At 39.9% G+C, this 26,429-nt stretch overlaps 1 protein-coding gene across 1 annotated transcript in view; it reads left to right on the forward strand.

Annotated features, from left to right (window-relative positions):
* Positions 1-26,429, forward strand: part of COL19A1 (collagen type XIX alpha 1 chain) — a gene marked incomplete at both ends in the record, with an annotated part of 350,042 nt that overhangs the window by 871 nt on the left and 322,742 nt on the right. The window contains 2 exons of the mRNA XM_082669016.1: positions 12,312-12,386; positions 13,238-13,337. Coding sequence (XP_082525142.1) covers positions 12,312-12,386; positions 13,238-13,337 — 175 coding nt within the window. The remainder of the gene's footprint in view (positions 1-12,311; positions 12,387-13,237; positions 13,338-26,429) is intronic.

Below are 26,429 nucleotides of genomic sequence, written 5' to 3' on the forward strand. Positions count from 1 at the left end.
GAGAAACTTCAACTCACCTTCTATGCAAAGGATCACATATGATATATTCTGACCCTGGTCACATATGATAACGTGTCCTGAGACTATGAGTCTTATTGTGCTTATTCTTTTGAATGTTTCTTTCAGAATTTTTGCTAAACAGGTATAAACATACCCTAGTAGAGACTTTTGAGTTTGAAGCACTCATAAAATCAAAACATATCTGAGTCACAGTGTTTTGTAAGTCTTTATGATTTTTTACTAATTTGGCAGGAGTTACATTTCATAAAATAATCTACATGAAAGTTTGAATATTCTAACACTGTACAAATGACATCCTGTGGCTATCATACTTTTTTGGGGGAAAATCTTTTTTCAGAAAAGTCGGGCGTGACTCATGGCAAAAAGAAGTCCCTAGGGCAGGGAGTTTATTCTGATAACGTTGCTACTCTTCTGAATTAAAAAAATATACATTTATTTATTTGGGCTACGCCAGTTCTTAGTTGCAGCATGCAGGCTCTTAGTTGTGGCGCGCAGACTTCTTAGTTGCAGCATGCATGAGGGATCTAGTTCCCTGACCAGAAATCGAGCCCCATGCCCCCTGTATGGGGAGCACAGAGTCTTACCCACTGGACCAGCAGGGAAGTCCCTCTTCTGAATCTTTTTTACATCTCTTCCTTTTAAGAGACGTAGCAGGAAATGCAATTTGCTACTTAATCAGAGGGGATAGGACTTTTCTGGTTTGAAAGGAGAATGAATCAGTTTCTAGGCACATGCTAGTGTGTAATAAATAAATGTTCCTGATGACATTGATTTGAAGGATCTACATAAATGGTTTTCCAATTTTAGTGTGAGCAAGAATCATCTGGGGTACTGATTCTGGAGTCCCACTCCCAAAGATTCCTATGATGCGGGACAGCATGGGGTGGGATTCAGTAATTTACATCTTTAACCAGCTCCCCACGTGAATCTAATGCCTATGTTTGCGGAAAACAGAGGAACACTCACCTTTGGGATGATTAACTATTTCTTTTTATTATTATTATTTTTTCTTAGCTGGTTGTCTTGCACCTTACACTACCAGGTTGCATTTGTTTATTTATTTAGACTTTAATAACGTTCTTGGGAGGGGTAAGAGCACTTAGCATGAGCTCCTCTCTGGTAACAAATTTCTATGTGTATAATACAGTACTGTTCGCTATAGATCTTGCGTACAGTACTGATCATCTTGCGTAACTGAAACTTCTCCATCTTGGGATTCCCCTGAATGTTTTGCTCTTGTAGCTTGGCTATGTCAGTTCTTTAATCAGGTTATATTGTATGCAGGAAGACTGAAATGCATATATTCTAGCCCAATTTACCCTACCAAATTAATCTTTCTGAAAGATTTTCCTAAGAGTGTGAATTCCAAATTAACTGGAACTCTAGTAAGATTCACGTAACCTGAAGCACTAAGGGAAATTCCTAAAGAAAAAAAATGAAGAGTTGTTTTTTATCAGGGCATTTGGTAGGAGATGCTTGTGAAACAGCCCACACTAAACGTGCCATGGAAATTGCTTAACTGCAAGTATCGTTTGCTTTCATTGAAAATGTCAGCACAGCCCTGTCATAAGTATTATTGAAGAGTATAACATTTCGGGCCTGGCAGGGGCTATTCTCATGTCTTGTGTGTCTGATTCATAGCACAAGGTTCCCTTTTTAGTTTCCTCATGTGCAGACCTGTGCCTGTGGTCACTAACCATTTACCGGAGGGAAGTGATTACAGCCTAAAAATAAAATATAACAAATCTGAGGGAGAGGCTAGGGTTTCAGCTCTGGAGTCTGTGAAGTTGTCAACAATCTGCTGTTAAACTTAAATACACGAAGGATAAATCGAGTCTTTTAATTGCTTTACTTAACTCAATGGTGTGCCTAATGATTGCTTGCAATATTGGGCCAGTTGGGATGGAATTCAAGAGTAATATGGAGGGATTCGATAATACCTTTAATATTAAAATCTCGAAGCTATTCAGAATTAGCTATTCCATATTCTTTCATCAGTTTTACTATTATGTTGAGATTATGACATAAGGCATGTTTGCATATTTTCACACTGCAGATAAACAATTCGAATGTGGCCGTTTCAGTTTAGTTGTCAAAAGAGGCTGGGGAAGAGAGTTGTATTAATCAATATACATCACAGAGATCATCTCAAAACTTGCTTTAATTACTTTCTTAAAACTTTTCTCTATGATAGAAGCTTATGTCTCATAATGGTTCCTATGTCTCATGCATTTCCCTTAATCTGTTCTAAGGCCAAAGTACTGAGTTATCATCAAAAGTAATAAAAACAGAAAATAAGGTAAGAAAGAGCAGCAAGAAAAGCCAGACTCAATAAAGAGATAATAGAATGTCATCCCTTTCACTTATGGTAAAACTTCAGGTTAAGTGTCTTGATGGAATTGATTATAAACTTAGGCCCCAAACTATACACATACACCTTTTTAAACTAGTTTTCTATTGATTATAAGGAAAAACTATTCTTCTGAAATTTGGCTTTTACTAATCGACACATGCTGCACTCTTAAACTCAGAGTCGAAGTATGCTATTACATAGAGAGTTTTATTTTGTGTTTTGAAGAATTCCTCATGTTCAGTATGGTACCAGATAAGAGTCCTACTGCTGACAAATGTACTTTGTAACTCCTAAATTTTTAAAGTGCAGGAAAGCTTCACAATTATTAAATAAAGGTTATAGCTCCTAACCTGGTATACTCCTCTGGGGGAACAGTTTTGGATAAAAAATTAGCAGTGAAGGTTCTGTGACCCCTCGTTACCCCTTTGTTAATATAGCTGTGTTCCCATTTTTTTCTCGTTTTGTCACTTTTCCATATTTTTTTGTTATATTCTGGTCCAAGGTGCTAACCTCTTGTTTTTCTCCCAACCTAGGATACTCTGTAATCCTTCATCAGATGTATTAGCAAAGTATGAAGTGTACAGGAGTCCCCAGGGCAACTAGTAACAATTAAATGAAAGGCCTCTGTCAATGGGAAGTCTGTCAGCCTTTAAAAAAAACAAAACAAAACACCTAAAGGCTGTTATTTTGATCCATTTATGAGAAGAAAACAAACTAGTTCTATGTCTGTGGTAAATTACTGCTCTTCAACTTCCCCAATCCTGATCTTGAGACAAATGCTGTGTCAAGAGTTTTGTCACTAAAGGTAAAGAAAACAATTTTCCTAATGCATGTTAGAAAACAAGAGTGATACCTGTCAGGGTGGCCATCATCAAGAAAACCACCAATAACAAATGCTGGAGAGGATGTGGAGAAAAGGGAACCTCGTGCACTGTTAGTGGGAATGTAAACCACTGTTGGTGGTGCAGTCACTGTGGAGCACTGTATGGAGGTTCCTCAGAAAACTAAAACTAGGGCTTCCCTGGTGGCGCAGTGGTTGAGAGTCCGCCTGCCGATGCAGGGGACACGGGTTCGTGCCCCGGTCTGGGAAGATCCCACATGCCGCGGAGTGGCTGGGCCTGTGAGCCATGGCCGCTGAGCCTGCGCGTCTGGAGCCTGTGCTCCGCAACGGGATAGGCCACAGCAGTGAGAGGCCTGCGTACTGCAACAAAACAAAACAAAACTAAAACTAGAACTACTACATGACCCAGCAATCCCACTCCTGGATATATATCCCGAAAGAAACAAAAACACTAATCTGAAAAGATACATGCACCCCAGTGTTCATAGCAGCACTATTTACAATAGCCAAGATATGGAAGCAACCTAAGTGTCCATCAACAGATGAATGGACAAAGAAGATGTGTATATATACAATGGAAAATTACTCAGCCATAAAAAAGAACGAAATTTTGCCATTTGCAGCAACATGGACAGACTTGGAGGGAGTTATGCTTAGTGACATAAGTCAGAGAAAGAAAAATACTGTAGGTTATCACTTATATGTGGAACTAAAAAATAAAATGAACTAGTGAATATAACAAAAAAGAAACAGACTCACAGATGTAGAGAACAAACTAGTGGTTACCAGTGGGGAGAGGGAAGGAGGGGCAGGATAGGGGTAGGGGATTAAGAGATACAAATTATTATGTATAAAATAAATAAACCACAAGGATATACTGTACAATACAGGAAATACAGCCAATATTTTATAATAACTATAAATGGAGTATAACCTTTAAAATTTTTGAATCACTATGTTGTACACCTGAAACATATAATATTGTATATCAAATATACCTCAATAAAAAAAAGAGTGATACATAGAACGCCTGTGAAACTGGGCAGATTTAACTGCGATTTTACAGGTAATAATAATTCCATAATATGTTATGTGGACTCCAGAGGATATGAAGAAATAGAAAAAATAAAGCAGGTGAAATGGACAAGAGAGAGAAATATTGCAATTTCTCAGGAGATAGCTGTTGCCCTTCCTCCCTTCTGGCCTTACCTCCTGTGTAATGCCATCCATCCCTGTGGCTTTAAGTATGGTTTGTATGTCAGTCACTTCCAAATTTACCTCACAGCCCGCCCCTCTTTTGTGTTCCATACCCATATTTCCTAGTGGCACCTTGAACTTGACATTTCTAACTCCGTGGCTTTTCCACCGCAGCTGAATTCACTCCTTGTCACAATTCCTTTTCTTCCTCTAGTGGCATTCATTTCAGTAAACTCACCTGTTACCCAGCTGAGCAAGGCATCTCCCCCTCCTCCCTACGTTCAGTCTGTTATCACGTCCTGTTGATTCTTTTTTTTTTACAAGAAAATTTTTTAAAATTTATTTATTTTTGGCTGCGTTGGTTCTTTGTTGCTGTGCGCGGGCTTTCTCTAGTTGTGGCGAGTGGGGGCTACTCTTCGTTGCGGTGCGTGGGCTTCTCACTGTGGTGGCTTCTCTTGTTGCGGAGCACGGACTCTAGGCATGCGGGCTTCAGTAGTTGTGGCGCATGGGCTCTGTAGTTGTGGCTCGCGGGCTGTAGAGCGCAGGCTCAGTAGTTGTGGTGCACGGGCTTAGTTGCTCCGTGGCACGTGGGATCTTCCCAGGGCTCGAACCTGTGTCCCCTGCATTGGCAGGCAGATTCTTAACCACCGCGCCACCAGCTAAGTCCTCATCCTGTCCATTCTTGTGTCTCAGTTCCTTCCCCCTTGTCCATCTTCAGTGTCACCTCTTTAAGTTACCACCCTACCTGGCCTCCAAGAGTATGAGCATGTGGGTGAGGGTGCCAGATGAAATACTGGCCACCCAGTTAAGTTTGAAGTGGGACAAATAATGAAAACATTTTAGTATAAGTATGCTCCAAATATTGCATCAGAAATACGTATGCTAAAAATATTTTTGTTCTTTATCTGACATTCAAATTTCATTGGGCACCTGTGTTTTTATTTGCTGTATTTGGCAATCGTACATGGTATGAAGGGAGGAGAGGGTGTTTCATTATTTACAGGGTGGTCAGGGAGGGCTGACCTCATCGAGGGGCAGTTAAGCAGAGACAGGAAGGTAGTGAGAGAGTGAAGCACGTGATCACCTGGAAAGAAGCACATGCCAAGGCCCCGAGGCAGGGGCGTGCTCAGCGTGTAGGAGAAACGAGACAGAGAGGGAGACTGGAGTCCAGTGAGTGAGGAGAAGGGCACGTGCCCCTCAGAAATGCATCTGTACTTTATGTGTTGTCAGCAGCTGATTTCTGAGCCTGCAAGCTCAAAGGCTAGACCTTGGACTCTGGTAAAATTCACCAGAGTAGCAGACACTGCCCTGTGAGGCCTCTTGGGAGATGCTAAAACCTTGCTCTCTAGGAGTACCAACGGGTAGGCTTCTGAATTTATATCTTTCAGTCACATATCTTCCCTAAAGACCTCTCAACAAGCCTTAATTCACAGGTAGTTTAATACTGTAATAGGAGTTATTCATGATACATTTAAGTACAAATGTGTGGAAACATGTACACTTAGCAAAGTTAAAATATAAAGTATATATCCACTAGACAAATGATATATTTCCTTTCTTTGCAATCAGTAAAGTGGTATATTAATAGCTTAAGTAATGCTAAGAACCCTCTACAAATTGTAAAGGTGTAATAGAACATGTATACATTTATTTTTCAGGATGCCTCTAATTTTGACTTTTCCCCTTGTCTTCGTGGTGCACAAGGAATGACTTCACTCCTGGTTTCTCCTAAGGCCAGAGGCCTCTGGGGCCACAGAGAGTGACTGGTGCGTTTTCTGTATGAGCACCAGCAAAAATACACACATCTTTTAGGTATTCAATCAGCAGGGAAAAAATGGAAAGTTAAAAGAATGGATGTAACCGTTCTGGGCTTTTTAGCTATTTGAGAGGAGAAAGAAGGAATTGAACATGACTCCCGTCATTAAACTGAAGACTTTTACATATGAGTGGGTATAGAAAGACCAGAACAATGATAGGAAAAGTATGTTTTAAAAGACATGTGATCTAATCTCCAGACTAGAATGCTTAACAATATAATAGGAGGCCCAGTCAGCAGGTGAAAACAAGCATGAGGATTTAGAGATTAAGGGAACAAGTGATTTTTTTAAGCATGTGTTTCAAACTGAGAGTGGGGACAAAGTATATTTCCACTAACGAATGAAGAGAGTATCATAGGTACTCTATTACTTTGTTTAGAACATTTTTTTGGGGGGGGGGTACGCGGGGGGGGGTACGCGGGCCTCTCACTGTTGTGGCCTCTCCCGTGGCGGAGCACAGGCTCCGGACGCGCAGGCCCAGCGGCCATGGCTCACGGGCCCAGCTGCTCCGCGGCATGTGGGATCTTCCCGGACCGGGGCACGAACCTGCGTCCCCTGCATCGGCAGGCGGATTCTCAACCACTGCGCCACCAGGGAAGCCCTAGAACATGTTTTTGAGATGGATGTTCAGTATAGAGAAAAAAGCTGGACTATGGGAAACGAATTTTATTTCATCTTTGCCATTGAGTTACTATGTGATCTGGGGGAAAATCACGTAAGTTCTCTTGAATGATTTGTTCGTAGGTCATCAAGTTTCTAATTTTTAGAGGGAGAGAAGGGTAAAATGTATGTAATTACACACATTTGTAAAATGTATGTAATTTTTTGTAGATAATCTAGATAAAATCTTCCCCAAATCTGACCTAGTTGTCTTCTTTTCTGGTTCCTTTACCCCCTTTCAATATCCTTCCAACCCTATAAGCTGCCCAGATCCTTCAAGCTAAGTCAGGAGGAAAGTGGGTCTGAAAATCACTGACAGCATCTTAGCATGAATTTGTCAAAAACTTCTGCATTTATGTTTCAAAAGGTCTGTTGATTAAGGGCCCCTAAATAGTGCATCTTTTGTGGTGAAATTTTAGTAATTACTTTTGAAAGGTTCCCAAGAGCCTTTGAAATGACACTGCTGCCGGGATTCTCCTGACTACCTGACAGGATGCTTGGATATTTGGGTCTTATCAGTAGTTCTTCAAGATAGCACACACATTTACGCAAAAAGTATGCTTTACTTTATGTTAAAATGCAAGTGGCAATGCTTAAAGAAATTAACATATCCAAATTTTAATAGCCACTTCTCCTGTGTTGCCATTTTTATGCAGTGGACCATGAGACTCACACATTCAGCTTCTTGTGCCTTGAGTCTTCCCCCAAAGAATTAACATTTAGTTGTTTTTTTAAACTTTAAATTGAAGTCGAATAAAATTGAGTTAAAATTGAATATATATATATATTCTTCTTCAGATTCTTTTCCATTATAGGTTATTACAAGACATTGAGTATAGCTCCCTGTGCTATACAGTAGGTCCTTGTTGTTTACCTATTATATATATAGTAGTGTGTATATGTTAATCCCAAACTTCTAATTTATCCCTTCCCCTGTTTCCCTGTTGGTAACTGTAAGTTCCTTTTCTATGTCTGTGAGTCTATTTCTGTTTTGTAAATAAGTTCATTTGTATCATTTTTTAGATTCCACATATAAAGTGATATCATGATATTTGTCTTTGACTTACTTCACTTAAATTAACATTTAGTTTTCATTTGTTTTGTTCAGCTTTTCATAACAGAGCACATATTCTAGAGATACAAAGCTGTATTTGATTTTCATAAACTAAAGACTTTAGTGAAGAAATACTTTCATAAATATTGCTGGAAATGTTCAATTTTCTTCACTTCAAAGTGACAGGTTTATTACTTTGACATCATCATATATTCATTAGATCCTCAGAAGAATTTAAATAAGATATATACTGTTTCCAACTTGGCAATAAGCTAACATAGCTTCCACTCATTACCAAAGTGTCACAGTAGGAAGTTCCTTCCACAGTCTGGATATTTGCTTTGCCAATCATCTATTGGGGTTTCCCTATATATGTTGTGAGGAATTTAAAGTTAACCTCATTTTCTACAGTCATATAGTTATGCAAAGTCATTGTAAAAATTTGATCACAGTTTTGGTGTTTTGCAAAAATTATTTTGAGCTTAAAGTGTTTTCTCACAGACATGCTGTTTTGTATGACACACACCGGGGTCCACAGATCTTAGGTGCACAGTGTAATGAATTTTTGCATATGTATTTACACATCTGTGAAATTGCCACTCAGATCCAAATATAGAACTTTCCATGACCCCAGAAGGCTTTCCTGTAACTATCCCAGTTGACCCCCCTGCCAAGCCAATCAGTATTCTGACATAGATCAGTCATGCAATCTCTTGAACTTCACATAAATGGATTTCTGCAGTTTGTGTTCTTTGGGGAACGGTATTCTTTTTCAGTTACCACTGTATCTCTGAGATTCATCCAGGTCATTGCATGTAGCAGTAGTTCATTCTTTTTTCTATACTTTTTTATTGTATTTACCACAATTTGTCCATTTATCCTCTTGTCAATGGACATTTGGGTTGTTTCCAGTTTTGGATTATTATGAGTTATGCCGCGAGGAATATTCTCTTCTAAAAGAGCCACTTACACCATTTTTGTACTCATTTCTCTTGGGTCATTGAATTTCCAGGTTATAGAGTTCATGAATATTTAGCTTTCGGAAACGCTGCCAAACAATTTTCTAAAGTGGTTGCACTGTTCACCCCCACGAGCAACGTAGACGAGCCTTCCTTTTGCTCCACAGCCTCAACAGTATTTGATGCTGTCAGTTCTTTAATTTTTAGACATTTAGTGGTATATCATTGTGGTTTTACTTTGCATTCCCCTGATCACTAATGATGTTAAGCACTATTTCATATGCGGGTTGGCATTTTGGATATTTTCTTTTGTGAAGTGCTTAGCTTTTTGGCACATTTTCTTTCTTTTTTTTTTTTTTTTTTTTGCGGTACGCGGGCCTCTCACTGCTGTGGCCTCTCCCCTTGCGGAGCACAGGCTCCAGACGCGCAGGCTCAGCAGCCATGGCTCACGGGCCCAGCCGCTCTGCGGCATGTGGAATCTTCCCGGACCGGGGCACGAACCCGTGTCCCCTGCATCGGCAGGCGGACTCTCAACCACTGCGCCACCAGGGAAGCCCCGGCACATTTTCAAAATAGGGTTTTCAATCTTTTCCCCGTTGATTTGTGAGAATTCTCTGTATGTTCTGGATATGATGCTTGATTGGATATACGTATTGTAATAGTCTGTGGCTAGTCTTTTCACTCTTTTAATGTTGTCTTGTGATTATTAAGATTTTAATGAAGTCCAGTTTATCAACCTTTCGTGTTTTCTGTGTCCCTATCAAGAAATATTTGCTACCCTCAGTTCAGGAAGATTTTACGTTTTTCTGTAGTTCGTTATTGTTTTACGTTTCATGTTTAGGTCTAAGATCATCTCTAATTAATTTCTTTGCATGGTTTGAGGTAAGGGTCACAGTCCAGTGTTTTTCTACATGGACATTCAGTTGATGCAGAATCACTGACTGAAAAGACCATCCTTTTCCCATCGAATTGCAGTGGCCCTTTTGTGGTAAATAAGGAGACCACATGTGCACAGGTCTGTGTTTGGACTCTGTCCAATTAATCTATTTATATGTGCACCAAAATCATGTTATAAAAATCCCTGGTGTCCAATAGTACATGTTCTCAGGCTTGTTCTTCTTCAGTTTTGCCTTAGCTGTTCTAGTATTTTTGGAGTTCACCTTAAATTTGAGAATCAGCTTGTCAGTTTTCAAAGACACAGACACACACACACACACACACACACACTCACACACACACACAGAGAACCTCTTGGGATTTTATTTGTTATTGCACTACGTCTATATATAAAATTGAGAATTGACGTCTTAACAATACTGAGTCTTCCAGTCTAAATACTTGCTTAATCCACTCAGTCATTTAGGACTTTAATTTCTCTCTGCAACATTCTCTAGTTTTCAGTGCAGAGATCTTGGTTTTTACAAACATGATGATGAACTCAGATAAAAAATGGGTATGATTTCAATTTTCTCAAAAAATGGGTAGTGTTTACAAAAGACCCGATTTTATTATTATTTAGGACCTGCAATCATGTTAAGATCTCTGAGACAGGAATTTCCAGAGAAACTAAGTAATCTTTAAAATATTCAGTGCTATATATTTTAATTGTGTGGATTGCAGCTTTTAAATCTAAGTGGTAGCACTATTTCTAATCCGATTTATTCTTCTGGTTAAATATATTAAGCTGATGCCCTGGCACCACCCTTGAAGTCTTTGACACATTTGTTAAATGAAGGGCTGAAAGGCTGAGCGGTTGACCAGGAGAACTGATGGTTTCCACTTCCCATAGAGCAGGAGATCAGTGTGGTTTTCAGCAGTTTATCTCCTCTCTGTCATAAAAACTTTGAGGTCATTATACCCAAACATGAATTTTAGACATTTTAGAAAATTAAGGTTGTGACTGCATGATGCCAAAATAGTTCATCAATTTAGCTCAAGAACTGTCCAGTTGTCCAGTTGGCATATTATAAAAACTAGCTGCAATATTGTCTGGATTGGCTATTAATTTCCTAGAATCTAGCCTGAATTAAATTTAAACAAACCCCAGATAATAAGAAATTAGTGTATGTATGTACATTACTATATTACTGTGTTGTGGTGCAGTGAGTATGCAAATTCACCATAAGTGGAGGCAGACTTTATCTTTTATTTCTTTGAACATCGTTAATTAGCATTAGCATATAATTAATACTTTCTCAATGATTTTTATCTCATTTATTTTTCATTATAGGCCACTTTGGTATGGCAGAGGTCTTTGCTTCTGCTTTTTAGTTTTATTTTAATAACTTAGTTCAGGCTGCTCTAACAAGAATACCATAGGCCTGGAGGCTTAAACTACAGACGTTTATGTCACACAGTTCTGGAGGCTAAGAAGTCCAAGATCAGGCTGCCAGCCTGACCAAGTTCTGATGAGAACCCTCTTCCTGGTTTCCTCACAAGGCAGAGAGAGAGAGAAAGGGTCCCTGTTCCTCTACCCTCTTGTAAGGACATCCATCCCATCACCAGGGCTCCACCCCTAGGGCCTCATCCAAACCTGATTCCCTCCCAAAAGCCCCATCTCCAGATAGCACCACACTGGGGATTAAGACCTCAGCATATGAATTTAGGGAGGGGTACATTTAGTCCCATGCAGTCTCCTCCTGTTCTAAAGTTTAATATCACTAATACCTAAACCTGAATCCAAGCTGTGTGAAAATAGTAGTAGGTCACTTCTTCTAACATTAGAATACACTTTGAATATGAAAACTTAACGATATTAAAGCTAGCTACTTTCCTAATGTCGAGTATAGAGCGACAATTAGAACATTAGAGCAAATAGTAGCTAACACTGACAAGCGTTCCCTGTGTACCAGGGACTTCACATACATAACCACATGTATTCCTCACGAACACACTGTGAGGTGGGTAATACTCTTATCCTTATTTGAAAGGAATTGAATTGGGCTTCCCTGGTGGCGCAGTGGTTGAGAATCTGCCTGCTAATGCAGGGGACGCAGGTTCGAGCCCTGGTCTGCGAGGATCCCACATGCCACGGAGCAACTAGGCCCGTGAGCCACAACTACTGAGCCTGCGTGTCTGGAGCCTGTGCTTCTCAACAAGAGAGGCCGCGATAGTGAGAGGCTCGCGCACTGCAATGAAGAGCGGCCCCCGCTTGCCACAACTAGAGAAAGCCCTCGCACAGAAACAAAGACCCAACACAGCAAAAATAAATTAATTAATTAATAAAAACTCCTACCCCCAACATCTAAAATAAATAAATAAATAAAATAAAAGGAATTTAATAGAGCGGTTTAATTTCTTTCCATTTTATCTTACATTTCCGATTGTATTGTATGATTCAAATTTATTTGAAAAAAATGATAGACAATGTAATGAAAATTCTCAAAACCTTTTGTTTTTGTTTTAATAGAGAAACAATGTCCTATACTGAGGAAAGAGGGACACCAGTTTACAACAGACTACACAGATAAAGTTGAAGTTTCAGGTAAGCATTACAGTTCTTCACAAAGAAACATTTTTGTGTAAAATTATCACCAAACACATAGTGTATTGTAGGTGACTCCTTCACATTGTAATTTAAGATAACACCAATACTAAAAAATTAAAAGCAAAGAAGTCAGATGTTGTACAAAAATTTCTGAGCGCAGAATTCTACATCATTTAACCTAGGACCCCCAACAACTCAACCTCTCGGAGAACAAAAATTATTTAAAATTTTAAAAGTTGTATCCATTGTAGAAAGTTTGAAAAAAACAAAAGAAAATGTATGAGAAAGAAGATCTCACTACCCAAATACAGTCATGATTCCCTTTTTGTAACATTCTTATCTTTCTCTTTCTCTTTTTTCCCTTCATCCTCCGTTTTCTCTCTCCACCCTTCCCCCACCCATATATGCACACGTAATCATAATACATATACTGCATTTGAAATCCGAGCATTTCCCCACATCAACATATATTTTTCTAAAGCACGATTTCTTTTAAAAGACTGCTTAGATTTCAATTGAATGGCTGTAGTACTTTTTACTTAACTAATTTTCTGTCTTTAGCTATCAGAGCTGCTACAATAAACTACTCTGCTTACTTATTTAGAATAATTCCTAGGTCAAAGAAAAATAATACTTGAATCTTGTGACATATATTTCATCCTCCTATAACCTAAACAGAGGGAAAAGAAATCAAGAAATTTTGCTGATCCCGTAAAGAGCAGATTTAACTTGAAATAAGTCAGTCTACAGATAAGGACTACAAAAAATCCTATTTAAAAGTTGGTAACTCTGTGAATTTACTAAATTTAATAAAACTGCTGGATTAAATCATTTGTCACATTCCACAGGTTTTGACCTAGGAGAGCGCTTTTCTCTGAGACGTGTGTTTTGTGAAGGTGGTAAAACTTGTATCAAATTGGGAAGTTCACGTCTTATTAGAGACACCATGTAAGTAAAATAATAATTTTTCTTTACTTTTTAAAAAATTTATTTATTTTTATTTAATTTATTTATTTTTGGCTGTGTTGGGTCTTCGTTGTTGGGCGCAGGCTTTCTCTAGTTGCGGTGAGCGGGGGCTACCCTTCGATGTGGTGCACAGGCTTCTCACTGCGGTGGCTTCTCTTGTTGCGGAGCACAGGCTCTAGGTGCGCGAGCTTCAGTAGTTGTGGCTCGCGGGCTCAGTAGTTGTGGCACATGGGCTTAGTTGCTCCGCGGCACGTGAGATCTTCCTGGGCCAGGGATCAAACCCATGTCCCCTGCATTGGCAGGTGGATTCTTAACCACTGCACCACCAGGGAAGCCCCTTCTTGACATTTTAATAATACAACATAAACTACTTTCTAAAGAGATTCCAAATAATTTGTTTAAAAATAAAAAGTCTTGTCAACAGTAACACAATCACTTGAATGCTGTGGTAAATGTGTTGTTTGATTATTTGTGGTTTTTAGTAATCTTTACAAACTGATCTTGTTCTATAGCGTAAATTTACATGTATCGATAGCGGCATAATCTTTAGAGAATAGTAAGTAAATTTGTTTTTGAAGAAATATTATTTATGTTTAAATAGACATAACCAAAATTAGATTTTAAAATGTGAATTTTAAACTAAGACACAATGTAGACTTAGAGACAAAAGAGTGATATTTATTTCTACATGCTTCTTGCATATAGATAAGCTCCATGGTAAATGAAAATAAAAGAACTTAGCCCTTACTGTATATTCATTTTATATATTGTGTAGAGTATATAGTAAAGAAAAGCCTTTTTTTTTGGTCTTGTTACTCATTTCATTTCAAAATGAATTTACTGAAGGTTTTTTTTTTTAATTGTTGGTTTGTTATCTTTACTATATTTCTTCTTCTGATAAATATGAGATTAAAAAGAATGACTTGCCATTTAAATACTGACAATTTGTCAGCAATTATACAACGCAATAATAATTCCCCATATGGTTGGCTATATGTAATTGGAGGATGGATCAATAGTAATTCAGAAAGCTTGAGTCATCAGGAAGGCAAATATAGCATATATGGTCCTGATATTCAGCCTTTGAGTCCAAGATGAACATTTCAGGGTGTGAATACACTGCAATGAATAAAGCATCAAATTCTGTTTGGGGGCTTCCCTGGTGGCGCAGTGGTTGAGAGTCCGCCTGCCGATGCAGGGGACGCGGGTTCGTGCCCCGGTCCGCGAAGATCCCACATGCCGCGGAGCGTCTGGGCCCGTGAGCCATGGCCACTGAGCCTGCGCGTCCGGAGCCTGTGCTCCGCAACGGGAGAGGCCACAACAGTGAGAGGCCCGTGTACCGCAAAATAAAATTTAAAAAAAGTAAACTGCTCATTAATTGGTAAGAAATCAGAGGGCTAAGGAAGAGGGTAATTTGATACCAGGGGATGTAATGGGTGATTTGTCTGGTGGAGAACTTCAGCAGATGTCACTGTACAGATCTATGCTATTGTGGGCATCTTAAGCCTGAAGGTGGCTTCACATGCAGGCATTAAACCCTCAGGGCTTGACAGCTTCCTATTTGGGTATTCATATGCAGCAAAGAAAAGTCAATATGTATCTCATCTGTATTTCATATATATTGGTTTAGATGTTTCTTAACTACCAGTAGATAACTTTAATTAATGAATTTAAGCAAGGCAATAAATTCTCTTCCAAAAATTAAAATGCATTTTCTCTCTTGCCCTTTTCCTGATGACTTAAACCCCTCTAAGTCTGGCCAGGTGGCCAGAGTACTGGAGAGACAATCTTTGAAAATTCATCGAGCCTGTGTGTAAGAAGACGTAGCGAATTTTAAGTAGCTACATTGGAAAACTTCCTGCCACATTTAGACATTGCCATTCTCTTTTGAATATGTGTGATAATAAATATTAGGTACTACTTGAAATTTATTTTCCGACCTCTGGCTCTAAATCACGGTGCGACTGCTGGGCAATTGATGTGCATGAAGTCTCAGGCTCTGCCAGCAGAACCCGGTCCCTCCACTGCAGGAAACTGGAGGGCATCTGGTTAAGCTGACTAGCTAGTGTCAAGTAGCTTGGCCCAGCTCCACTTACATTTCGCTCCGTGAGCCAAGGATGCTAGGATGCTTCTCTCACATGATGCCGTTCTGATTTTTCAATGAGACTGGAGTAAAGTTGCAGCTATTTATATATTTGTAAATGAGCCATCTTGCAGAATCAGCATGGGAAAAGGCAGATGCTAGTTTATATGGAAATTGGGACTCTTTCTGTGCCTGAGCTTGCTTTTATTGTTCTGCCATCTTCCAGGTGAGGGTTACGAGGGGAGAGATCTCATGAGTTGTTGGTCAGGTACCCACTTAGTGCCTTGAGCCTGGCTTAATGTGAGGACCCAAAGGCAGCTCTTGCAAGCGTCCTTCAGATAAACACTGTTGTACCCAAAAAGGTGGCACAGGCTCAGGGAACATCTGACAAGGTTTCTACGTTTGGTTTTCTTTTCTCTTCATGTCCATTCTTTAGTATTCCTTAGGATAGCAAATCGTAAGTATTTGGGTGCTTTCAAAGATTCTGGGTGGCATGCTACCCAGTTTTCTAGAATTTTCTAGCATCATTTTAGAGGAAATTTTCTCAGCTTCATGTATCTACAAGTATCTCTGGTCATGTGAAAGAAATAATTATTTCTCTACAGATTGAAAGCAATATCCCAGGTGATCATACTCTGATTACCTTTAAATTGTCTTTTGGCAATTATCAGGGCAAAATGGTGAAGTTTTGAGAGAAAACATATACAGAACATGCATATGGTACAGAGCGCCTTATTTTCTTGGTATAACATAATTCTTATGTTTCATTGGCTGCTTGTATATAAACATGTTTTTAAATAAAAATGTGTTAGTAGTTGAATATATAAATTTGAAATGTCACAGAAAAGTGAATTCCTGATTTATTATTGAATTCAAGGACGGTAAAGAGCCTTATCTCTCAGGTTCTATGTCTATCTGGAATACTGTGTTGAGAAGGCTTCTGAGGCCCTGTTGAATTCAGCAGATTGGAGTGCTATGGCCCATTCGTGAAAAGAGAGGGGAAGGGAGGGCTGTAGTCTGTAGTCTAGTCTGTAGCCTCTCTGATTTAGGATGACACCTGTGACCGGGTAGCTTTTGCAGCTGCAGCAGTTCCCAAGAATGGGGGGAAATGAGACTATGTGTGAAAAAATAATCAACACAGATTACTAAGATTTTATGAGCTTGGATAGTGTAGCTAGAAACAGTGGCATAGCTGATAGATATGGTCCTCTTTGCTTTTGTTACAAACAAATAAATCTCCAGTGAAGAGGAGTTGTCTCTCTGTCCCTTTCATTAAATTGGTGGTTGCTTTCTGGAAGCAAAGGGCTCTTTAGTTTCATGGCTTTACATGGAAGAAAAAAGCTGGTAGAAGCCCTTTTCATTTGTGTTTTGTAATACATAATAATCCTCAGCGATCCTTCTAAATATTTAGAAGATATATAGCGTTTTTTAGGAGATTTTAAAGTTCTCTGGACCTTAACAGTTCCCTTGGAAATATTCCCAAATATGGGGAAAGCTGTTGTGTGTATCACAGCATCATCAGCCCTGGTCTTTGCTCCTGTTAAATGATTCACCCCGTGGGCATGTCTTTTCTACATGGACCTTCACACTACCTTCAGCTTTTTATTATTATAAATAACACTACAATATACAGGAAAGTTGTTTCCTCTGTTTTTCTGGCTAGAGAGGCCAGTTAAGACTCACCACTTACTCATCACCTCCTTTGTTTATTTTTCACGTGTCCGTTCATTCAGTAAATACTTGTTGAGCCCCAAAAATTCATAAGATTGATTTTTTCAAAGTAGAATTACAAGTTCATTTTTAGAGATCTTGGTAATATACTTCTAATTATGTTCCATCATTGTTTTATCCATCTCTTCTGCATAGTACCCAATTTCCTTAGTAACATTGGATATTATACTTAAAAATTTTGCTATTAAGTTTTGTGTTTTTAACTGAAAACTTGTAACAATTACAAATAAAAGCTGTGGCTTACTATATAAATATTTTAGGGGTTCCCAGAATTTTCTGTTCCGCTTAGGGTGAATAAGAGGTAGCATTCAATAAGTCACTGAAATGAATTCAGTCTAGTCCAGAGCTCACCCTTCTATTCAACATTTACTGAGATTACTATGGACTGAGCACTTTATGAAGCTCTGGGATTGCACTGGTGGAAAAGTGTGGGTCTCGTCTTGCCTTCCTGAAGCCTGCTGGAGAGATACACAGTGCAAGGGAAAGCTACACTTTGCTCTTGCCTTGATCCAAGAAGAAACTGAGCTGTGTCTCTCCTATCATTCGAGCATAGGCTGCAGGACTCAAAGCCCACAGCTCCTCTCATAAAAGCTACACTTTCTGAGCACGTGGGCTCAGTAGTTGTGGCTTGCAGGCTCTAGAGTGCAGGCTCAGTAGTGGCACGTGGGATCTTCCTGGACCAGCGCTTGAACCCATGTCTCCTGCATTGGCAGGTGAATTCTTAACCACTGCACCACCAGGGAAGCCCTAAAATTTTTAAATCATATAATTTAGCGAAGTTTTATTTTAGTTTTATTTTTTAACATTTATTTTATTGAAGTATAGTTTATTTACAATGTTGTGTTAACTTCTGCTGTACAGCAGAGTGATTCGATTATACATATATATACATTCTTTTTCATATCCTTTTCCATTATGGTTTATCACAGGATATTGAATATCGTTCCCTGTGCTATACAGAAGGACCTTGTTGTTTATCTATTCTACACATAATAGTTTGCATCTGCTCACCCCAAACTCCCAACCCATCCCTCCCTCACCCCCTCCTCCTTGGCAACCACAAGTCTGTTCTTTATGTCTGTGAGTCTTTCTGTTTTGTAGATATGTTCATTTGTGTCATATTTTAGATTCCACATGTAAGTGATATCATATGGTATTTGTCTTTCTATTTCTGACTTCATTTAGTATGATATTCTCTAGGTCCATCCATGTTGCTGCAAATGGCATCATTTCATTCTTTTTTATTCAGTTTAGCCAAATTTTATATATTAGATAGAAAAGAATTTTAAGAGTATTACACAGTTTTAAGAATGCACAGAAATATTTACTTCTCTATCACAAGGACCTCTTTTATATTTTTCTAGAAAATTGAGAGATGTTAATATGTTCCAATAATAAATTGCTTTAGGTTGAAATGGCTACTTGTTTGTTCATAACCACGGGAGTTCCCCTGGTGAAACCTGAAATTGGCCCCTATACACAGAGGGCAAGGAGAGACCAAAGAAAGAGACAGAGCCCCCCAGATTGGTAGGTGGCAGGTTTACTGAGCAAGGGAACATACATACAAGGCTTGTCTTGGGCACGGCAAGAGCAGTAAATCTCTGCACCCACCCACCGTAATCATAGTTTATGTAGAGGCCTTAATGGGGGTCAGTCGTGTACACTGTCCAGATGGTCTCAGCCACACATTACTCTCTCAAGGCTGCATCCTTGAAACAACTCCTAACGTGGGAATGGTGGGCAGAAAGTACATCCCAAGGACAGGGGAGGAGGTTTGGAACCTCTGATTGCCCGGGTCCAGCTCACAGGTCAACTGGTGGGCAAATCCTCTCAATGACTTCCTCCAATACTTCTAAAATGTAACATAATATGAAATATTATCAGTTCAGTAGTTTCATTTAACAGTTTTGGAAGCATTTAATATTATCAACAATTTTAAGTAAGTTGTGATTTTCCTCCCTCAGATTTCATATAATTCAGTAGTTTGGAGGGAGAAGTAAAAAGTATCAGTAATTGATCTTATGTATATAGATTCTACAACATTCATATCTATGTTATTTTATTTTATTTTGGAAACATCACTCAACATATCTACCATCTTAACAAATGTTTAAGTGAATAATATGTCATTGCTGACTATAAGTGCAATGTTATACAGCAGATCTCTTTGTAATTATGGCTAATTACATGTAAATTATCTTATCTTAAAACGTCCTGATGCCATTTACCTTGAGAGGAGTGAAGTACCAGTTAATTCTACTACTTAGGAGTCATAATAATGCCGATGTCATCAACAAGTAATAAAATTAAGGCGTCCTATTTTGGTAATTACTCAGGCCAGCTTGACAGGCATTAATTAATCTACTCCTATGGTTGGATTATATATTACGTTTTTGTCTCTCTTCACTTGTCTTTTTATCCTATGAATCAAATCTTATAAGAGACAGCAGAGGTTTTGCTTGGGTGCGGGTTATATGTATGTATCTGTGGAATGTGCACTGCAGGTTTCCAGAATATACAAAAGAAAGCAAGCATGGAACCACACACTTCAGTCATCTTTAATCTTATTTGCCCCATAAAAATGCTATGAGGATTAATTAGCTATTAACCTTCAGTGGTGGCAAATGTGCTGCTTTTATAATGGTTGTAAACCCAAATTTAAGCATGACCTTAAATTGATGAATTAACCAGAGCATCGACCGTAGTAATATATGATGTTTCGTTATACTAGTGCTTAAGAATAGCTTTATTTTTTATTTTTGCGGTACGCGGGCCTCTCACTGTTGTGGCCTCTCCCGTCGCGGAGCACAGGCTCCGGACGCGCAGGCTCAGCGGCCATGGCTCACGGGCCCAGCCGCTCCGCGGCATGTGGGATCCTCCCGGACCGGGGCACGAACCCGCGTCCCCTGCATCGGCAGGTGGACTCTCAACCACTGCGCCACCAGGGAAGCCCAAGAATAGCTTTATAACAGCTCTACAGATTTTCTTGTGGATCGACAGGACTCCATGTTTCATAAAATAGCATTGGATAGTCTAACCCTCATCCTGAGACACAGAATCAGATAGGAAGATGCAATTATGATTTCACTGACAAACTCTGAAACGTCTGTGAATCCAAGAAGAATAGTGTCAGCTAATAAATCACTAATTTATTATCATCTCAATTCTTTCAACTGAGCCATCAAGGCTAATCAGGAAATAAGCATGGTGGCCACAAAGCTGCGTATGTTATCGTATGTGACTCACATCAGCTTGGTAGCGCCTCGTTCATGGCCTCATTTTGGTCGGCACTACAACCAGCCCCTGACAACCACCCTTCTGCCTTCTGTCTATGTGATTTGACTCTTCTAGGGACCTCGTATAAGTGGAATCATCCAATACTTGTCCTTCTGCGTCTGGTTTATTTCACTTAGTATGCTTCTGCTCTTGGGTCCTAATCTCCTTGTCAGTGCATGTCACCCGCCCTTTGCTGTGGGTCCCCTCCATGAAAACGCTTCTTCCTGGGACCCAGCCAACCTCTGCTCAAGGCTGCTTATCCTCAGCCTTCAAGGCCAAAGTTGCTCTGTGTGTGTGTGCTTTGGAGGGTGGTGGCATGGGTTCAGTGACCCTCTAGCTGTCCCGTGGATTCCAGAGCAGTGCTGCTTGGGTACAGAGCCTCACAGTGTAATTTGTTTGTTTGTTTGTTTTTGACCGCGCCATGCGGCTTGCAAGATCTTAGTTTCCCGACTAGGGATTGAACCCGGGCCATGGCAGTGAAAGTGCTGAGTCCTAACCACTGGACCGCCAGGGAATTCCCTCTCACACTGTATTTAACAACTAACTCTTGGCACTCCTTCCTCTGTGGGGCTCTAAAGCTCGTCGATACGGATATAGGCAATCCTCTCTACTATCTTCACAGATAATAGCTCTCTTGTAATTTACCCAGGATAAGAAAATAAAATTCCCTTTGCTTAGGAGACCTATGTAGGAAAAAATATTTCATGATATAGTCACCATTATTTCTAAGTTCAGCTTTGATGCCAATGAAAGAAGAAATTCTAACCAAGTATTTCACTCAATTCCCAAATGACATTGAATACTCACTATGTGGCAGGCACTGAGGATTTAAGAATAAATAAAGACAGCGTCCTAGTTATTTCTGTCTGGGAATTATGGAATTTGTAGCAATCTTTAGATATGAGGTCTGATGAACTCTGGAAGAGCGGACGAACCCTTCCAGGAACCAGGAAAAACTTCATAGGGGATGTGAAAAAAGGCTTGAAGGATGAGCACAAATTTGCCGGGTGGTAGTTGGAGGGGGCATCATGGTGGTTTTCAAGGTCAACGTAATTTGCAGACTGGTGAGAAATCCCGTGTGCTTAGTAAACAGAGGGGAGAGACTGTCTGGTGGTGAAGGAAGCTGAAGGGGAAGCTGAGGTGCTGTTCTGAAAGGCCTTACGTGCCAGGTTAAGGGGTTAGAACTTTATTCATGTAAAAAAGGAAAGTAAAAGGTGAAAGATTTCTGGGCTCTGAAGAGAAACCCGAGTGTATCAGTTATACCACAAGAAAGCCATGTTCAAAAGCGTGAAGGTGTGGGAGGAATAACGTTCCATTCTAGAAAAAAAAAAAAAAAAAAAAGGCTGAGTATATGCCGTTGGGAAAGTCACAGCTTTGGGTAGCGACCTGGGACTCCCGGGCTGACCCTGAATTAGAAGCCAAGCCCCCAGACTCAGAAGGACACTTCACAATTCAGAGGACTTCTTGGGGGTGGAGCGGGGTTTGACCCGGGATTTGTTTTATCTTTTTTGGGGGGGTGGGGGACAGTGAAAAAACCTTTTTGAAGAGCAGCTTCTCTGGTCCATCCTCGATTTTTGTTATCAGAATGCCATCTAGTAGGAGGGCTCATTTTCAAGGGGAAGTCATTTACAACGTCACAATGAACAAATGCTAATCGTAACAGGCGTAAGATTATTAGAGAGCCATCCAAGCTTTCTTTTCCCATTAGCAACCTATGTGGCTGAATCCCCCGACAAACACAGAAAGGCTAAGATTTCAGAGTCTCTGTGACTATGGAACTCAGACATCATCCCCCCAGCCCCCCACGGCGGGGTGAAGGCATTTCAGACAAACCCTTCAGGCCCTGCGAGCCAAACTGCTTGTAACGTGACAGGTGATGGTGAATGTCAGCTGGGCAAGAAATGACTTACTATAAACTCCAAGCATCTCTCACTTCACTCTCAGGAAATGTAACTTGTATCAGATTTCTCTTCCTGGAAGATATTCAGCAAGTCAGAGGCCCCACTGATACTTGTAAATACGGAAGTTCTTCATAAAGCCTGCCTCACGCTTATTTAGAATGGAAGAATTAATTTGGAAGCCAGTTCTTGATATTTAAAAATAGATTTTTTTCCATTTAGCCGTTTCGTTTTTAAAGCAGAAAAATAAAGGTTGGTCTTGCTAAATATGATCTGGAAAACTCACTTTGGCTCTACCAAAATAGACTTTTAAAAAAAGGGCTTCGCTTCAAGGCTTGCGCTATGAGCTGGTGGAATTAGCCCTGGAATCACTGTAATTAGTAACTAAACTTTTTAAACATTTTGTTCTCTAAGTGTATATCACACTTGGCTTTTGGAACACCACTTACAAAAGGAAATTTCTCCAGAATAATTGTGCCATCTTGTTTTTCAGTCTCTAAGGACTGTAATAGTGAAAGTTTGTTCATCTTTGTTTTTTTCCTTTTTACATTGCACTCCTTGCCTCAAATTCCTTATTATTTAGTTAGGTAAAAGAACAGAAAAGAAACTGGTAGTCATGGGTTTTTCTTTCTAATCCTCTCTTATTCTGTAGTTTGGTTTTGTTCTTTACTTTTCTATACATGAAACAGAGATATTACTTGCCACATGACAAACTAAGGTTCTTTTAGGAACACTGAACAGATACATCAAATTGAACTTGTTGTACAATGAAATTGCCAATTGCTTAATATACTAAGGAGTAAACAAATTTATGAGCTTCATTATGGTCTTTATTTTTCTTGACACACTACTAGGGCATAGTGGGGAAAAAATGAGATCCACTCCCTAATTCCATCTCCCCATAAAACAACTTTATCAATAAATACTTGCATGTACTTACTTTAAAAGAGTGCATTACTATTATTTTTTTAATTAATTAATTAATTTTTTTGACTGCGTTGGGTCTTTGTTGCTGTGTGCAGGCTTCTAATTGCAGTGGCTTCTCTTGTTGCGGAGCACGTGCTCCAGGCACGCGGCTTCAGTAGTTGTGGTGCGTGGGCTCAACAGTTGTGGCTTGCAGGCTCAGTAGTTATGGCGCATGGGTTTAGTTGCTTCATGGTATGTGGGATCTTCCTAGACCAGGGTTCGAACCCGTGTCCCCTTCATTGGCAGGTGGATTCTTAACCACTGAGCCACCAGGGAAGTCCAAGAGTGCATTATTTTTAAGTTTTATGATTTTCCCTGGCTCTTCCATGCTTGCAGTACTCCCTATCTGGAAGGGAGTGTGGAAGAGCAGAGTTCATCCTCTTAAGGCAGTGCTTATTGGTTTCTCATTAATTGGACAGCCAGGAATGCCCATTATTTGTTCAGCTGACATTGTTCTGTCCCCGAGAGACTAGACAGCTCCCCTTCATTAAGGTAACTTTGTGTATAGCTGTGTTAGTCATGGATTCCACAGCTCAGGGGGTGAATGGGATGGAAGCTTCCACTGACCCCTGGGCCAGGGTCAGTGCTAAGGGTTCTCTCTCTTTCCATAATCACTTGAAAGAGGCACATTTATGATCATTATTTTCACATCTCAGGGAATTACCTGTCTTTTTAGTTAGGTAACCTTTCTATTGATGTTCTTCCTTAGGCATTAAAATCCCAACTTATAACTTCTCACCAGTAGGATAGAAAAGGAGGCAGTTTTTATCAGACGCTTCATACTTTTCTTCACATTACATAGTTATTAGTATATACACTGTTCTCATATTTTTCACTACATACCCCCAATTGTACTCATTTAAAGAAAATGCTTGGTGAAAAATCCTATTTTTTTTTCTCTAATAAGTGATCTCTAAGGAATACAGGGCAAATATTCCTGATTGGTTATCACCTTCTATAGCATACATTTCTTTCCTAAAACCCAACAGACAGTATGCCCATTTTAAGGATATTACTATGTGGTTTGTGATACTTCCTGATCTGTGCTCAAAATATCATTAGAAGAAGGAACTGTAATAATCTACCCCTCAGGGCTACTGGTCACCTAGAATGTGCAAACGTCATCATGAATCCTTTGCTCGGAGCCCAAAATGTGATTTACTCTTGTCGTTAATATTATAGTATGATGTTAAACAGTTTAATTATGTTTTCATTTCTTGACGTTAATATTTTATATTTATTTACACCGACCCTGCCCCACCCAGTACTCAGAAAATAGTTTTTTCTCCCTTACAGTCCCAAAACATTACTTTTAAGTCAGGTCAGTAATGATGAGGGAAACTTTATCTTTAGCCCAGAGGACGCAAGCAACTTGATATACTGGAAAAATCTGACCTCGGAACTAAGAGTCCCGAGTTCAAGTCCCATCCTGACCTTTGTTATTTAACAGAGGCAGTTATTTAACTTCTGTGGCTTTAATTTCTCATTTATCCAGGGAGATGTTGCTCTAAATCACTGTTAAGGTCCCTTTCAGCTTTAGGAGTGTAGGACTACAGGAAATTGTCATGTGTGGTTTCTTTATAACGGAAATATTTCCAAGGATGGGGAGACTTCTGCTCAAAGACACTTTTGGAGAAATCTTCTTGGAGCAGAGATTCTATTTTGCTACAGTCTGTAGAGATTTTAAACTTCTTTTTGAAAGTAAGAATACTGATTGTATTTGTTCCTGGAATTGTCTTGTGTCAAACGTTTTGATTAACCTGCTTTAGACTTGCATAGGGCTTGGTTTTTCCTTCTGCATTTTTCATGATGAATGTGATGTAGCCCAGTCTCATAAGGCCCTGACTTTTAAGGTGTTGTGCAGGGTGACACAGACTTCGTACTGAATGCAAGTGTTTGATATCTACCAGGACCGGTCATAGGCATCATCATGGATTTTCCATGAATGGAACACATTTTTATGAGCACCTCCTATATGCCAGGGACTGGTCTAGATGCTTGATTTAGAGCAAGGAGTCTGGCGGAGCCCCTGTTGTCATGGAAATCACATTCTAGTGGCTGGGAACAGGCAATACATGTGGAAACTAATACATTTTTTTAAAAAGTTGGGCTTTCATAAACCTATGAAGGAAATAAAACAGAGCAAGTGTTGTATTACTATAGACCTTTCAGAGAAGGGACATTAGAGCTGAGACCTGAATAGTGAGGAGAAGCGTCCATGTGATGACTCCTGGGAACAACCTTCCCAGGAAGGAATCAGGAAGTACAAAGGCCCAAGACCTCAATAGAATGAGGTGTTCAAGGAACAAAATTCAGGTCACTGCCACTGGAGCGTGGGTGCCACACAGAGACTGGAATAGGACACGATGTGGCAGACTAAGGCAGGGGTCAGAGCACTAGGCCTTGTGAGCCGTCATCAGTGATGTGCGTTTCATTCTAGGAGCCACGGGGCCTTGTAGGAAGGTGATAAGTAAGGGAGGGACCTGGTCTGATTTTCACTTAAAAAGCTCATTCTGACCGCTGTGTGCAGGCTATACTTCAAGGGAGGGAAAAGAGGGAGAGCAATCAGGACGTGTAACAAGAGTCCGGGGCAAGACGTGGCAGCTTGGGATGGGGAGTGAAGGTGGAGCTGGAGAGAAGTGGACAGAGTCGGGATCCATTTGGTGGTAGACACAGTAAGACTTGCTGATGAGTTGGATGGGATTGGAGTTCATAAAGGAAAGGCAAGAATCAGGTATGACTTTTAGGTACTTGGCTGGAGCACCTGGGTGAATAGTCATGTCTTTTACTGAGATGCGGAATCCTTGTAAAGGGATGTGTTTGGTAGGAAGCAAAAAGTTCAATTTCAGTTATTTATTTAGACTTGCCTTTAACATCCAGGTAGAGATGACAAGGGGCAATTTAGGTGTGTGAGTCCACAGTACAGGTAAGGGCAGTAGTCAAGGTTTATCTTGGTTGCCTCTCCCCTTTTCACCTCCTTCCTTCTGGAACCTTCCTCCCAAACTTTCAGTGCCTTCACGGGACACATTTGCTGCCCAGGGCTCACAACAGTGGCATCTCATCTTGGTCGGCCTGACTTAGGGGTGCCTCCTGCTCTGACCTTATTCCTCCCTCGCTGTG

This window comes from Grampus griseus (assembly GCF_964374135.1).
Source record: "Grampus griseus genome assembly, chromosome: 13".
NCBI lineage: Eukaryota > Metazoa > Chordata > Mammalia > Artiodactyla > Delphinidae > Grampus > Grampus griseus.